The sequence below is a fragment of the Lepisosteus oculatus genome, chromosome 28 (genome assembly GCF_040954835.1).
Source record: "Lepisosteus oculatus isolate fLepOcu1 chromosome 28, fLepOcu1.hap2, whole genome shotgun sequence".
Lineage (NCBI taxonomy): Eukaryota > Metazoa > Chordata > Actinopteri > Semionotiformes > Lepisosteidae > Lepisosteus > Lepisosteus oculatus.
This window is the reverse complement of record NC_090723.1, coordinates 7,541,077-7,557,546: the sequence shown is the minus strand read 5'-3', so window position 1 is coordinate 7,557,546 and position 16,470 is coordinate 7,541,077. Positions and strand designations below refer to the sequence as shown.

Here is a 16,470-nt window from a genome sequence, read left to right as displayed (position 1 = left end):
ATTCTAAATTTAACTTTAAATTTTAAGTTTACCCTAAATGAATAAATCAACCAATGAAACCACAAACACCCTTGCTTATAATATCCACAAGCGCTGAAAGATATTGGGACACCATGACAAACAGCCTGCATGTCTTTAATTGAAAAATCATTGTTAATCAGATAACTCTATCGTACTCTACAGGACACAGAAGGTGCTGTGTCTTTAAACTGATTGATGTAGTTATAAAGGTGTCCTTTGTCCCCTGACTCTGCATCATGTTCATCTTAGAAAAGATAAGATGCACTGTACTGACTCAGACAGAAGCAGGTTAGCAGGGCGAAAACACTGGCAGTGCCAGGTTTAATTCTGGGCTTTTGGATTACGAAACGGTTCTGCCAGGACTTTATTTTGCTGAACCTTTTACGCAACACACTCAGAAACTCTTTCAGATTTTCAAGGTAAGAAACAGCCTCTATCCTTCAAAGAATCTGATGTTTGTGTCACAGCATCACAATAAAGTTTTTCATTGGGTGAAAATGGCAGATAGTAAGGCTTTAAATGTAACCGAGTTTAAGAATGAGTTCTGACCAAAGTAACTTGGTCAGAGTAGCTCTACCAGAATTCTTTCAGAAACTTTTCACTTTGAAGAAATTCTGGTAAAGCTACTCTATGGTGAATGTGGGTTCAAAGCCACAGGAAGTGGCTCATATTAATTAATCATTAAGAAAATTAATATTTAATATTAAATATTTATCAATTAATAATTAATTCGTATTAAGAGAATTCAGAATCGAGGTTTATTCGGAGGCACTGTCACTATTAAAACTGGCTTAATAAGTAGAAACACTGTGTCATATTACAAACAAATAAGTGACAAGTGATGTTATGCCAAACATATACAATAATAATAATAATAATTGCTTACACTTATATAGCGCTTTTCTGGACACTCCACTCAAAGCGCTTTACAGGTAATGGGGACTCCCCTCCACCACCACTAATGTGCAGCATCCACACTACCAAACAATCTGTTGTTGAAAGATGCATATTGAGGAGTGATATCTATTTTTTTACTGACAGCTTGGCCATCCTATCAAACTTGTGATTTCCATTCATGTAATTTCCAAGTGTGGGGGGAAAAAAGCTACTATCTTCACAATGCTCCAAAACCTTCTCCTGAAAAAAAACTGCACATCTCAAAGTCTAAGTATGCCGTTCTATAGTGTTCCTACAGGAGTGCAATATAAAGCTAACAACTGGATAAATACAAAAGTTTTTTTCTTTTCTATTTTGTTATGAATGCCCTGACCTCTTACGTGTAGCAACTTTGACAGGAAAAGGAGAACTTAAGGATCTTCCTTTTATACACCATGTGATCAGAGCAACACTGTGTTAAATACAAGTCAAGAGAGGGTATACTGTAACAGGGCAATGCATCTGTTGAACCACATCCATACAGCCCTGGCCACTTTAAAGAAAGGATCAGAAGGCATTGGATAAGATCCAAAGAATAGCAACAAGACTCCAAAGTGTAAGGATGGGTTATGAAAACAAACTCAGAAGAAGATGTCAGATGAATATCGCCAAAACTGTAAACAGGATCAAAGAAGTAGATCCCTTATTTCAAGTTCAGTGTAGAAAAATGCTGGGGAGCTGTCTAAAATCCAATTTACTCCGATACTGAAATTTCATATGCAACACATTATTACAATGAGTGAGTCTTTGAAGCATAGGTCGTGATGTTGAGATGGATTCACTCACTGTGTGGCAAATCAGTGAGCACCATTGCACTGATTGATCTAATCTTGTCACCATCTTTTCCTGTGATCTAATGTTCAGATTGTTCCCTCAACGGACTAGGCAAAATCTAGGGCAAAAAAATCAAAGCTTAGGCTTAATATCATTCCACAAGTGATTCGAATCAGGTTGCCTTCTGTGTGGAGCTTCATGGTCTCTTTGTTTTCATATAGGTCTTCTCTAGGTGTTTGGCTCACAACTAGCTCGTACTGTTTAATTTCGCTGCAGTATCCAAATTGTTTCTGTGTGCTTGTGTGACTGCAGTTCATATTCCCATTCCCCCAGGCAGCAGCTCAGCTTCGTGACTCAGGATTTAGGAACAGACTCCAGGTTGCCTTATAAGGAATAAGCAAACTTCCAATGACAAATGGATCATGTTCTGTGTAGATGAATACTTGAATACCCATACTCCAGAGGAATATATTACCCCTTGCAATTAAATGATATACAAGTTGCCAAAGGATCAAGAGACTTCAGTAATTTCATTTTAGTTTCCTTTTAACAATCTTTTAAGTTATAGTAGACTGAGGGACAATTCAAAACACTGAGAAATGTATGACGGTCACATTCCATATCACATATTTTCTTCTGTTCCACACAGGATTGTAAGGAATCTTGTCCACAGTTCTTAGAATGACTGAGGACGAGTGGATTTCATTTCCTTTTGAACAGTAAGTGGCAATCTTCAATTCAATTTTTCTTCAATTCAATAAGACATAAGACATAATCTTATGTCACCCATTTTTGTCTGTTTTTATCATTGGATTTGATTTTTTTCCTCCAGTGTTATTCAGCATTTATTCCTTTCCAAGTTTTAATTTATTCAGTAGTTACTTGATGCTTGAAATCGTGACAAAAGAGTTGTGCACGGTATTTAAAAGATGTTTTTCAGTATTTTGGTCAAATTCTGACGACAACGAAACGAGCCCACAAAGATAAAGAGACAGCATACTTATTTCTTCAGTGTTAACTCACCTGGCTGAGGACATGATAGTGCTGGCTGAAGGTCAGCGCTGTCACAACCTCCTTTACTTATCAGGAATGAGCCAGGGAGGCAGCTGCAAGAGTGAAGTTGGGATGGAGGGAGAGGTGTAGAAATGGTTTGTGCAGCCAGTGAGTATTCATATATAGTAGACTGGAAGTGCAATTTTGGATAACAATAACAATTATAACAATTTTGCATACTTTGTCTTGTTTTTAGGATCTATATCCCTATCATGGCCTGTGTCCTGTTGCTGTTCTGCTGCTCTATACTGTTCAGAGGGTGCTGTAAGAAGGTAGCAGCTCAGACAAGCTCCTCAGAGAATGCGGCAGTTTACGTCATTCCTCTCCAACAAGACGACTCACCCCTCAACACACCCTTCCCTACGTATGACTTCTCCAGCCCTCCACCATATGACGAGGTACCTGCTTTTAAAACTTTGGGGTACATTTCTCTCTGTTAAGAACGCCCTCGATGGTACAGCCTCAAATTCATCAACTGTATCCATTCTTATGATCATATCACCAGACACCGGTGATTTACTAGGTAAACCTCCAACCCTGAAAAACGTCTAAGATTGATGATGAAAATCAGCCAGTCATGATTTGGGAGACAACAGTAACTAAAAGCATGTTTTTGGAGAAGGATAAAGACAGGGACTCAGAAGTCCTCTGCACAGCACTGAATGTTATTCCAGAAGAATCCAGATGATACAGACCTCTTTACAACACCAAAGACAGTCATGACAAACTGCACATGCAGTGGGTGTGGGTCTCGGTCGGTGTGGCTTTTCAGGGGGTGGGGGGTGGTGGTTCTCAGTGGTAGTGTCTCTCAGTGGGTGTGGTTCTAAAGTTCTAGGGACTCATTTCTAATATTATCAACACCTACAACAACAATAATACAAAGCCATGATCAGAATCTCATCTACTCTTTCTTGCAGCCTATATCTCCTCATTAACCCACGTTTCTGGCGTCTGTCATTTCAGGTTGCTATGAAGCCCTACATGTTTCCTTTCCCTGAAGGTCCTCCGCCACCCTACTCTGAGGACGGACCCCCTCAGTCCCCAGTATTGCAGCTCAGGCGCACATCCAACCTCTGAGAGGCCCCAGGGGCCAAAGCGCTGTGTTTCCACTGGGCCCTGGCCCACCCCAAAGCATGGTGGGTCTGGACTGACTGCACAGAGAAATGCGGCCTCTCTTGTCCACTCTATTATGGAAAATAGCACTGCACCACAACAGGAAGTAAGACATTTCCACACAGCACTGAGGACTGCTTTTCTGCTTTGTTGTCAAACCATTCCAAGTATTAAATACATCCATAAGATCTCTCTCTCACTTAGAATCGCATCAAGTAGCCCGATCACGGCTCCATAAATGCTATGACATATATATGGCTTGGAAAATAATACTTAATGGTGTTCCAGCCATCAGAGGAGCAGGAAGTGATGGAATGCCAGTAGCTGCTGTGCCCGGATCTACCCTGCCATATCACATGACCTCACATTCCTTTGCATTCGTGATATAAGGACTCCAGTACTGCCCAGGCACTTAGTGAGACTGCTTTTGCAAACCCAGTGGAAACATGCTGCTAGTGTCCTGAAGCTCACAAAGAGGAGGCTGCACTTTGCTACAAACAGCTTGTTCTGACAAAAAGGAGGGAATGGAGGCTATATAGATCAGTCCAGTTCTCACCTAAATAACCAGGACCATCGCCACAGTATAGCCACTGCAAGGAACCCAGATTGGACTACAGAGCATGCCTTTTTGATGGGTCTGAGGCACTGACGCACCCTGAAATCAATCTCTGAAGACATTTTCTGTGGTGGAGTAAGCTGCAAAACGTGAAGTGACTAATTTATTTAGACTAGCTGCAGAGGTAGAACAAAATGGAGTTGTAAAACCTGCTGCTTTCTCTTAGAATGGAATATTCCAAAAGCAATATTACAAGTACATAAAAGTTGCAATAAAAGTAGTGTCCCAGAGCAATGAAACAAAGACATTGTACATATTGTTTTATATTTTACAGATCTGTCTTATAGTATTACTGCTGAAAGGCAGCCAATCAATAATAAACATGAAAATAAACCTGAATTGTATCTGTTTTTCAACGGTGTAATCTTTTACTGCGGAATGACTTTGGAGATGTCCCAATTTAAATTCCACATCATAAATTAATTTTTTTCAAACAATCAAGCTTCTAGTTTACAATGAACAACACTTTATGCAAGAATTATCTGAGGCTCAGGAGACTAATCTGTTCACCGTCATTCAAAAAATATTTATTTTAGAAGGAGGTGAAGATGTAAACAAATATGATGATTATAAAAACTGTGTAGTTTAAAACTCACCACGGTTTGTGTTCTGGATACCTGGCAACGCAAAGCAAAGTTCTGGTCTGATAGTAATTTCTGCTCTTCTGAAAGCACAGTCTCCAAAAGAAAGACCAAAGTGGTAAATTGGACAAGGGGATGGTCTGTTTATGTGTCTCTTAACCAAAAGTAATGAAGACAGGTGTGGATCCAGGCAGGATTTATTAACAAAGGATATTCTCTTAAGCAAGGGGCATACAACAAATGGGAGATTATATTAAGGTCATCTTGTGGCTGACTGCTGCTTAAAAACTGACTGGATTCCCAGAAGTCACCGTTTTATACATTGTGTCAGTAGTTTCTCAGTACCTACAACACCCAAAGCCAATAATAATCAATTTACTGCACATAACTGTCTTCAATTTTTCATTGTAAAAAAGGTCCTTAATCTAATATTAACACAGAGTATTAAGTATCTTTTCTTACTCTAAACACACTACACATCTCCTCTCCATTTATTTTTTCTCTCACTGCTTCCTTTTAAACTTAAATGAAATCCTCGTGCCAGTCTACCTTTCCTGGATAGGTATAATAAAGCTGTCAAAGGTTAACTGCAACTATGAAACTCTGAACTCACACTCCCAGCAATCAGAGATAATGGCTACTCTGACGTATTTTACAAGAAATTACACTATTAGGATAATGTATTGTTGTTTTCCGGACGCTTTTCCTCATTTTAAACTATTTTGGAGTTCAATGACTAACATCCTGTAGTGATATTGGCTTTGACAATCACTTATGATGCACATATTGTCAGCTCTTTATGACAATTTTTAAAAGACATAGGTAGTAATTATTTAATCTTATGATGCATTATATCGGAACCAGGTATTGGAACCAGGTCCCTGACAAATGTTGGCCAGGGTAGTCTTCCTGCCTCTAATGCAGGGATAATGGAATAAGACCCAGAGCAGATTGGCAGAACAGGTCTGCATTGGGCTCAGACATGCTTGTTTGGGCTCTGTGAGAGGAATGGGAAAGACAGCATCTACTGCCTGGTGTCCGCGATGTTCATCTAATACTGCTCTCGATGGTGGGTGGTCACAAAGGCTACTATGCCTGTGACTTTCACAGTAGCCCTCACTTTAATGACAAATATTAAGCAGCATAATGAATGTATCTATGTGTCATGTCTCTTCAACAAAATAATAGTGTACCTCCAACAAGATTGTTAATTTCCTGACCATGATTTTGTGGATGTGTTACAATTCTAAGTTATAGGCTTCTTTTGGTGCTCAGTATCTATGTGACAGCCAATGGGAAGGTTTGAAGGGGGAGAACACCAGTCTCCAGTCTAAATCTGCCAGAACGCTGGGTACCAATAAGGGGTTTTAATTCTTCTTTCACTGAGGAAAAGATACAATTAGTATAAAACAACAAAATACAAGCACAGCACACCCCAGTTCTTGCTCGGTCCATCTCAGCTGTCACTTTCTAAATAACTAGTACTTTGCAACTTGTGCAAAGCCTTGCTTGTGTCTTTTGACATGAAATGAACTGTAATCTCCACATACAGGTCTGCGGACAAAAGAGGAGTGGAAATCTGGGCCTTTTGCCCCACATGCTGCCCTCACAGAAAGGCTTATAAGCAGCTTCAAGTACATGTATAGAAATAGAATACACTTATTCATTGGGCAAAATCAGGATACCAAGAAGTGCAGATATGTATGGTAACAGAAACATGAAACATACTGCAAAAAAGAAGAAACCAGTGTGAAGCAACAAAACTCCATCTCGTTTATTTAACCAGGGATGGAAAACAAATTGTATTGACAACATTTACACCAGTGACCTGAGGACTACTCATTTATGCAGGAAAATATTTACTGGAACTATTCTGAATGAAGTACCTCACTTCTCTAAAGGGTGCAACAACAGTGGGATTTGAAAACAACTCTTTGGTCCTGAGATCATAGACCACTCAAGGTCAAGAAAAGCAAAGGCAGGGGCTGTCTGTATTTGTGTGAGCAACAGCAGCTTCCAGACAAACTGTTTAGTGGGCCCTTTTGCATTCACTTTGTGAAACACAGACCAGGACTGTCAGGGCAGAAAAGGAGTTCTTCTAGTGCTCTGATGCTCATCATGACTGCTTACAACTCAGCAGTGGAAAACTGAGTCTGCCCGGCACAGATTACTTTCAAGCTGAGGAGGAGGTTCAAAAGCTCTGATGGACTGAGAGGTCCAGTCTTTCACATGAGGTACTTCTGTGTGAAGGCTGTGGTCACGCAGGATGGCTGTGCTCGAGCACACTGCAAGAAGGAGAGAGGAGAGATCGACAGGGAGGAAGGGTGCTGCCATCTCAGTCTCTATGGCCTGTGGCCCCCAGCTCAGGCCTGCTTCCTGGCTTTCTCCCACTTCAGGCGCTTCTTCAGCGCAAGGAGGTCGATGTAGACGATGTGATCCAGGACTGCCGAGGCGCACAGGAGACCCCCGTGTAGCGCCCCCGCCAGGCCGTTACAGAACACGTCCTGGCCTGCAAACACACAGCACAGACACAGGGCTTCAGAGCCAGCCAGCGCCCTCCAGAAAGATACAGTGCTTTAAAATACACACGCCATCCTTTCAAACTGGAAACTCTGAGCACCAGATGACAAAACCTGACCCGTGACACAGTTTTAGATCAGCCAGACCCCAGCACATAGGCTACTGAGGTTTAACCAAGTGACCTTTAAGAGATGATGGACGCAGTAAGTTAGGTAGCCAATGAAAAGCAAGATCATATAACCACAGAAACAAGAAAATAACAGCTATTCAGACACATATACAGGCATCTCTGCGATAACACGATAGATGCGTTGCTGTAAAACCTCTCGTTATGCAAAATCGCAAAATAAAAATAACAGGGCTTATGGGAAAAATAGGGTTAGGGGCAGACCACTCAAAACCTAACCACATGCCTAACCAAAGCTTTACCAAATGTAATAATTATCCTTATAAAAAATATTAGCACAGTTTAAATACATGTTAAATTTCATAATTAAGAAATACAGTAAATTTAGTTCACCACCTGAAATTTTATTACCAGCCTGCTTCTTAGACACATTCCTGTCACCTTGTGCACTCATATTTACGGCAATGCAGAAAATTTAGTGAAAATAGCAGGAAAATTGAGGAGCGCCTCCCAATTAGCACTTCCAGAACAAAGCACGTGGGACAGCCAAACATCATGTTTATCCCTCCGCGGATCCCCGCCTTCAGTTGTGTTACTCCGCGACAAAAAACGTAAACATGTCGGGAATGAGCCAATGTGAGTTTCTCGTTATACAGACATCTTTTCCCTATTTACCAATCGCATGTGAGCCAATTCGCGTTTTGGAAACTTGGGTAATAGCAGAGATCACTGTATTCAGACACAATATTCAGCCACACTACAGGAATCCACAGTAAGACCAACGTTTCTTGCTGTTGCAGATATAGTGCAGAGCAGGGCTGATGACAGCGAGGCCACAGGCACCACAGGTGCCGTCTGATAGGAAGAGGTTCTCGAAAGCATGAAAAGGTGATCAATTGTGGCTGGAGCAGCCTTGTGCTCATGCCGGCAGATGGTTGTAAATCGGAGGGGAATGTTGCCCCTGTGCCCAGCTTTGGAATGGAGTTATTGCAGTCTGAGTACAGATCACCTTCCTGCACCGCTGTCAAATGGTAACATTCCACCATCTCCCCCCCCCCGCCAAAAAAGACATTTCCAATGAATAAAATAAAGCCCCCCCCTCCTCCCCCACACATGCAAGCGCTTCACAGCTACCGAGTCACAGATCTGGTTTGATAACCCCGTCAAGAGCCATCTACTGCTGCAGGGAGCGTCTGTGACAAGCTGTGACCTCACTGGACAAAATCTGACTTGCAGCAGTGATCAAAATAAAGGAAGAACAAAGGACGTCCAGGTGGACACCCGTCCCAGAGGGGGGGCCACCCTGCTGCCTACGTACCAGTGAGGTAGAGCTTCTTCACCGGCGTCGCCGCCCGGGTCTGCGCCACCACCTCTGGGGTGAACCTGGCCAGATCGTGCTCGGCGCCGTACATCTCCCCACGCGGGGAACCCAGGTAGTGCATGTTGGAGAGGGGGGTGGCTGCCTCCATGAACACCACCTGCACAGGCACAGGCAGGGGGCTGAGAATGGGAGATCCCCTATCGCATCAGACATCCTTACCCAGACTGTTGCTTTCATACTGACATTCCACTCCATCCCGCAGTACAGGCGTTCTAACACTCCTGATTCACTGCTGCCTTCTCCTGTTCCCTGCCTTTCTGGAGCCCTGCAGATGTGCTGATCTCGCAGTCATGAAGCTCCATAATAGCCATGTCGGTCCCCTGGCCTTTCGTACTTCATTATCAGCCTTCCCCCCCCCGACGCAAGCCCCTCTTGCTGTACCTTGTCCCTGAGCTGAGGGAAAATTTCGAGGGCCCAGCCCAGGAGTGCATTGGCGATGCCCATCTTGAGGCTCCCGTAGTCTGGTCCCCTCTTCTTCAGGGTGCTGTCTTTCCACTCCTCGAACCACTCGTACTTCGCCATGGTCAGCAGGGTCATGCAGGACTTCCCTTGGGAACAGCGGCATTGCACACAGGTCAGCCAGCAGCACAGCTGCTCACACTGCAGCAAAGCAGGGTCTTCCTGCCAGAGAACTGGCATGGAGCAGGACATCCAGCCGCTCAGAAAGTACAATGCAGGAGATTCAACTAACACACGGCCCCCGATCTACTCTTTGTTAAAAAATGTTTGCAATGCATTAAAGGTGCCCATTTCCTGAGGTCCTGCTGACTACATACCTCATTTTACACCAGCATATGCCAATGAGAGAGAGTTACAGGTGCACAGTGGTACCTGGGTGTCTGATCTTGGCCGTCGGGTCTTTAGCCGAGGGAAAAGTGATGAACATCATGGGGATGTTGTCAGCCACCTCCTCCCTGCTCAGAGAGGCATAGCGACCCATCCTGGAAACACATGCACATCAGAGCTCAGATTAAAAAAAACACATAAATACATAAATGTGAAAGTCCACCAAGAAAATTGACACTGGAATTATTAGTCGACATCAATAGCAATCCTGGCTCATTCATGCCATCTGCTGGTGATGACCTACAGCTACACCTCTTTGCTTTAAGGTGTGCAGTCAGTATTTATAATAATAATAATAATAATTGCTTACACTTATATAGCCCTTTTCTGGACACTCCACTCAAAGAGCTTTACAGGTAATGGGGATCCCCTCCACCACCACCAGTGTGCAGCCCCACCTGGATGATGCGACAGTACACTCACCACACATCAGCTATCAGTGGGGAGGAGAACAGAGTGATGGGGATTATTAGGAAGCCATGACTGGTAAGGGCCAATGAGAAATTTGGCCTGGACGCTGGGGTTACACCCCTACTCTTTTCGAGAAACGCACCGGGATTTTTAATGACCACAGAGAGTCAGGACCTCAGTTTTATGTCTCATCTGAATTATGGCGCCTGTTTACAGTATAGTGTCCCTGTCGCTATACTGGGGCATTAGGACCCACATGGACCACAGGGTGAGCGCCCCCTGCTGGCCCCAGGCAAATAGGTGTGTGTGTTGGTGAGCAAATGCCTTATACATGCATGCATAGGACATACAGTTCATCCAGGTCATTGTGTTTGTACATCCAGAAGTTGGTGGATACTATCCCTAGGTCTTCTTTCGTCCCATCTAACCCCACAAAGACCAGGAAGGAACCCATTCCGTGCTGAACCATGCTGAGACGGGACTGTATTTCTGAAAAAACAGAGCATCAAGGAATCGGTTGGGATCAAGAGTTTATCGCATCAGACATTTGTAACTGGTGTAGTTGCAGTTAACCATTTTCAGGTTGTCAGCCTTGGCCAGGACGCCCCTGAAGTTGCACTTACCGGGTTTAGCCTGTATCTCCGGGGGCAGGAGCTTCTCGAAGGTGTTAAACATCCCAGCATCAGAGATGACCACTGGTGCCAGGACGGTGACCTCTTCCTGACCTTTCTTCACAGTCACTCCTGACCAAGGGAAGGCACAAGGTGAGAGGTCATGATGCGGGTTTCCAAGGCAAAACTCATCTGCTATGATGCTGAAAAGATGCTGTGGTTATTTATGTGTTTAGAAGCTCACAGACGGTAGGAGGTGAGAGATTTCACTTCCTTCTTGAGAACCAAAAAGGGATGATGCTCCTTAAAAACCATCAGAAGTAGAAGATGGTGTGACTTCTACAATTCTGTGTTCCTTGCCGAGCCAAGAAGTGATCGAACATGTCCTAGTGACATATAACTGAATTTATCCAAAGTTGCGGGAGATACAATGCTATAGAAAATGCTGTACTTTGGATAAGACATTAAACCAAGGTCCTGACTACATGTTCATTAAAGATCCCATGGCTGTTCGATGATGGTACAGTACGTGTGCCTCATCTCACTGGCTGATGAAGTGTGTCCCCTCTATAGAATTGGAAGGAATTAATGTTTACCTTCTCTCTGAATAACACAAGGTAAACTTCACTTTAATTAGACTGTTTTGAACACACACTGGGTCTTAGACCTGCCACAGATGCCTTATACACAACGTGGTTTTGGAGAAAGGAAAGAACTGCGTGTTCCTTTTTTGTACCTCTCTGCCCATACCTGAGTACCAGCAGCATGCAGAGCTTTGGCCTTTGAATGCCGATTTCTGCAACTCACCGCACGCACTGCCTTTCTGGTCTACCAGAATGCGCTGGACAGGGGCTCTGACCAGCACAGCGCCCCCTGCCTTCTGGATGACTGGGATGATGTGGAAGGCGATCTCGCTGGCCCCTCCTCTGGGGTAGTAAGCTCCTCGCTTGTAGTGGTGAAGCAGCAGAGTGTTCATCAGGAAACTGGAGTCTTTAGGAGGCACACCTGCAAGAACAGGGCAGAACACGATCAGTTCTGCAATACCACAGCAGTCTGTGATTAAAAACTGGAGTTGTGTAGTGAGTGGCTTTTATTAGGGAAGCCTACATGAAGATGTCAATAGCTCAGTTAAAATACATACAAAAATGTGATTTCTTTATCCTAGTGAGACCTCAGCTCATTCAGGTAATGCATTTGCTTGTGTAGTCCACTATTGATCTCCAGTCGAGGGCATCAGAAATTCTAGTACACCCCCTCCAATCTGCCTTGAGTTTTTACTGCAGTTATTACTCCACGTGGGCCAAACACTGGGACACAAACGCTCCGCCACTCCCTACCGTAGAAGAGGTAGGCGGTGAGGGTCTGCAGGTCCTTGTTCCGAGTCAGCTGGTTGAGCAGATCTGTGTGGCGGGTGCCAGCCAGCCGGTAGACGGGAGAGATGAGGTGGAGGAGTCGGGTCTTGAGCAGGAGCTGGACCAGCCCCAGTGGCATCAACTTCAGGCAGGCTAGCAAGGGGATCCGGCGGGCAGAGAGCTATGACAGGAGGGCAGGGAAGGAAGAACATTTCCTTCATTGTATGAACCAGCTTGAAGCACATTTTGGGGCACTACAGTACCTCTCCTTATATAGGACAGGTCCCAAATGAGAGGCCATGGCCCATTTAGCCTGTTTGGTAGTCAATTGACCCAAGGAAAGAAGCCAGTGTATGGGCGTCAGCATCATGGCTGTGTAGGTTGTTCTGACTGAAGTATGTGTTCTCCAGTTTCACACCGCTTATTGTACTTCTTCTGTGTTGGCACCTGTACCTTCATGAGCCTCATGAACTCGTCCACGGCCTCCGTGTCGTGGGGAAACTGTCTTCGGAGAGACTCCGCCATCTCCGTCTTGCCGCTGTGAATGTGGTAGTGCCGGCGAGCCTCCTTCTCCCCGATGATGACGGTGTCGAAGTGCTGCTCCAGCTGGGCGAACTGCAGCTGCCCCTCGGTGATCTGGTCCACGGCGACGCGCAGCAGGCTGTTCTCGTGAAGCTGCCCCAGGTAGTGGATCCCTGCAGGGACACACAGAGCGAGAGGTCAGCCAGTCCCTTTCTCAACAGGCTGTTCTCGTGAAGCTGACCCAGGTAGTGGATCCCTGCAGGGACACACAGAGCGAGAGTTCAGCCAGTCCCTTTCTCAACAAGGACAGGAACCTTCATGGAGCCCATGGAAAAAACTCAGAAACACGCTGATTTCGGGAAAGCGTTTCAGAAGCGATCAAGCTTACCGACGTCAAACTCAAAGCCTTTGTCCACAAAGCTGTGGCAGCAGCCCCCAGCCTGGTCGTGCTGCTCCAGGACCAGAACCCGTTTGCCCGCCTTCGCCAGGACAGCCGCCGCCGTCAGCCCTCCGATACCGCTGCCGATCACTACGGCGTCGAGCTCCGCCGGCACCCGATCTGCGCTGAACCCTGGAGAGAGGTCACACAGAGCAGCGATCTCCGTCTGAGAAAGGTTATTAATCATCAAGGCTCTTTAAATTCCTTAAAAACAACCGACCTGTCTTTTTCTCGAACGCATACTTTTTCAGGAATATCAATGAATACATCTTAAATTTTAGGCAGGCAGGATCAGATTGAAGGACCTCCAGTTTCATAAACAGAACTGACAATTCCAAAGCTTTGCTTCATTTCCCAGTATGGTGCCTCTGCAGCAGCCCTGCCTGTCCTTGTGAGTTAAAAAAAAAAGAATTGATGTGGATAAATGGCAATTGAGATAGAAAGAGATACAGCACATCACAATCTCACCTAGTGATGCTGTGTGCATCAAGGCTCAAACAGACATTTTGAGAGCAGTCTTGATAGCCACAGTGCTGAAGCAGGCACAGACACCAGCACCAGAGATTGATACTTTCTCTAATATTGTCATATTCTTTAAACAGCTGGATACATTTTCGGGAATACAGCGCTAGGCTCGTGGTGGAGCACATCTAGTCAACTAAACTGCCAAGTTTGTTTCCTGAACAGAGCCACCTGTCCTGTTCTTTCACAATGTCAAACCCTGATATTATCCAAACCAGATACAAGGGTTCAAAATTTAACTCGGAGGACTTCACAATCAACACCTGAACCAGACGACACATGTGCAAATCGCATCTGAAGCCAAGAACAGGAGCCATTTCTATACCCAAAGGGTTGTGGGAGTGTGCAACAAGCCGCCCAGGCCACATTGTGGAAGCCAATACCCTGGCTTCTTTCAGATAACAGCTCGATGAGATATCTCGTGTCAATTAGCGATTAACTACCCAATGGTCTGGATGGGCTGAGTGGGTCTTCTCGGTTGTAACCGTTCTTACTAGACATTTTATGACGAAAACCTCCACTGCAGAATAAAAGATGAATCCCGAGTCTGTTTTCGACGCTATGTTGCTCCTTGCCGTTCAAGGACTGACTGTGAGTGAGCAGATTTGTGGCAGTATGTATTAAAGACAGGGAATAACCTCAACAATCCTTCAAGCTAAGAAAACCTTCATACTAGACTGTCAATGCCAGCTGGATGGCTGTCAGGAAAGAGAACCCAGACAGCTGTCAGGCAGCACAGGGAGAAAACGTTCCTGTGGAAACATCTGCTTTCAGAGCCAGGGAAGCTGTTAACTCACCTTGCTTGAGGACCTTGTCTCTCTGCTTCTGGTCGGTCACCAGCGGGGCCGGTGGCCTCACAGCGTCCCGGGAGAACGGGCTGGCGCTGTTGGCGAACAGGCGGGAATAAAGGGCGAATCCGAGGATCAGGAACCCGGCAGCAAACAGCAGGAGCCACATCTTCAGACAGCAACCCGGTCTGCGGAGTCAGAGAGAAAGGGGAGGGCAGAATGATATCCGAGGTTGAGTGCCTGAGCTCTTTATTGAAGTCTTAGCCTGGGGGGTTGGGAAGCCCGGGAATTTCTAATGAACTTTTAACCTTTTATTCTCCATTAAAATTTCAACGCGCTGTCACTCAGAATGGCTCACAACTGTCGGAGAGGTGCAACCTCTCCATGAGTGCAGCTCTCCAGATAAAATCTTGAATTTTAAACAAAACCTAGCTGTTCCCCATTAATTCTTAAGAAGTTCAAGGCAAAGGTTGAAGAATTCAACCCAAAAAGTACCAAACACATTGCGGTATCGTTTAACTATACTGTCACAGTTTCAATACTTCACTTAAACATGCGATCTAGTAGTTCAACAGTATATTTTTAATGCTCATAAAAAGTACACACCATCTTCTGTAGCAGCTCGGATTTCTATTTGTTGCGCTGGACACCTATGAACATGGAATATTTAAATCAGAATGTAGGAAACTAAAACTAAAACAGCCTCAGTGCAGAAACTACCAAATACATCAGTCTTGAGTTTTTATAGCTTTTCAGGTGTAGAACAGGTACTGATAGATACTTACTGACCGCTCAAGTGCAGGATGTTGCATGGAGTCAAAGGACAAACATCTTCTCTGATCACAGGTGGAAAAAAAAGCAGTTATATAAAACAGCATCATAAAATGCTTCCTCAATAAGCAATTCTGCTGCAGTCCAGACTAGGATGGCCCATATCCAAGCTTGGAGGGATCCTGATGTTCAGTCCAAGTCAATCACTGATGCCCTGCTTCAGTCTGGAACTGGCTTAGCTGGACACGTTTACTAGCTGCTCTGCGACACTGGTTTAGGGCGGAGCGGTGCCTCTGTGGCTCAGGATCTGCGCCTGTGGCTGGAAGGTTGCCGGTTCAAATCCCGCAGCCGGCAGAGGAATCCTACTCCGTTGGGTCCCTGAACAAGGCCCCTAACTCCAGCTCTGACCCCAATGCAAAAAGATAAATTCCTAATGCAAGAAATTGTATATGGCTAATAAAATGATCTTATCTATCTCAAAGCCTACGGACACTCCAGGATCTCCAGAACTGGAATTAGACACTTCCTGACACTTCAAATAATTCATGAATTAGACACGTCCTGGTCTGGATTGCACCAGGAATACCAATTTAAGAAACACTCTATACCAGAAATGCTCAACCTGTGCTGTCTGGGGACACCTTGTCAAGAAATAATGAAATAAAACAAAATAATTCATGAAAAGCCAAGCTGAAGTGCCATGAATGCTAGCACTACACTATAGCTATACAGTACATAGCCCAAAATAGTGTCTGTGGCTCAATGCTGTACAAAGATTTACCTGACTAGGTTACTAAATGGATATTCTCAGATGCTTCTTAGGGGGTCTGGCTGAAGATCCCTACAGAAGCCACCACAGTATATACATGTACCTTCAAAGTAGGTAGAATAACACCAGGGCCCAGATACTGCTAAGTAAACAGTAAAAATCAGTGTCTGCCAATGGCCACATAACCAAGTTAGGAAAACTTTACTTTTTGACAATAACTCCACTTAGCCTTTTGAAAAAGAAGGATTTAAACAGCATCATGTTATTTCCTGTGGTAGCAGGCAAGACAGAAACTCATTGTGCACAGTTTTGTAAGG

General features: G+C 44.6%; 1 protein-coding gene and 1 long non-coding RNA gene across 2 annotated transcripts; one reads left to right on the top strand and one right to left on the bottom strand.

Annotated features, from left to right (window-relative positions):
- Window positions 1-308: 308 nt before the first annotated feature.
- On the top strand, window positions 309-4,413 carry LOC107079274 (uncharacterized). The gene is made up of 4 exons (XR_011183913.1): window positions 309-440; window positions 2,381-2,450; window positions 2,981-3,182; window positions 3,748-4,413. It is a non-coding gene; the product is annotated as an uncharacterized lncRNA (long non-coding RNA).
- Window positions 4,414-6,844: 2,431 nt separating this feature from the next.
- Window positions 6,845-14,937, bottom strand: LOC102692774 (all-trans-retinol 13,14-reductase-like). Its single transcript, XM_069185762.1, has 11 exons — window positions 14,623-14,937; window positions 13,253-13,435; window positions 12,796-13,037; window positions 12,328-12,523; window positions 11,798-11,995; window positions 11,003-11,122; window positions 10,730-10,868; window positions 9,954-10,063; window positions 9,504-9,670; window positions 9,060-9,219; window positions 6,845-7,603 (listed from the first exon to the last, which is right to left on the bottom strand). The coding sequence occupies exons 1-11, from the start codon at window positions 14,780-14,782 to the stop codon at window positions 7,458-7,460; spliced, it is 1,821 nt and encodes a 606-aa protein (XP_069041863.1). The 5' UTR covers window positions 14,783-14,937; the 3' UTR covers window positions 6,845-7,457.
- Between the last annotated feature and the right edge of the window lie 1,533 nt (window positions 14,938-16,470).

What these genes read in the sequence shown, in the direction of transcription:
- LOC102692774 (XM_069185762.1), bottom strand. Translation starts at nt 14,782, where the DNA reads ATGTGGCTCCTGCTGTTTGCTGCCGGGTTCCTGATCCTCGGATTCGCC. An exon ending in AGTTCATGAGGCTCATGAAG is followed by an intron (nt 12,524 to 12,795) that starts GTACAGGTGCCA and finishes CTCCTGTCATAG; the next exon opens with CTCTCTGCCCGCCGGATCCC. An exon ending in CACCGCCTACCTCTTCTACG is followed by an intron (nt 11,996 to 12,327) that starts GTAGGGAGTGGC and finishes CTGTTCTTGCAG; the next exon opens with GTGTGCCTCCTAAAGACTCC.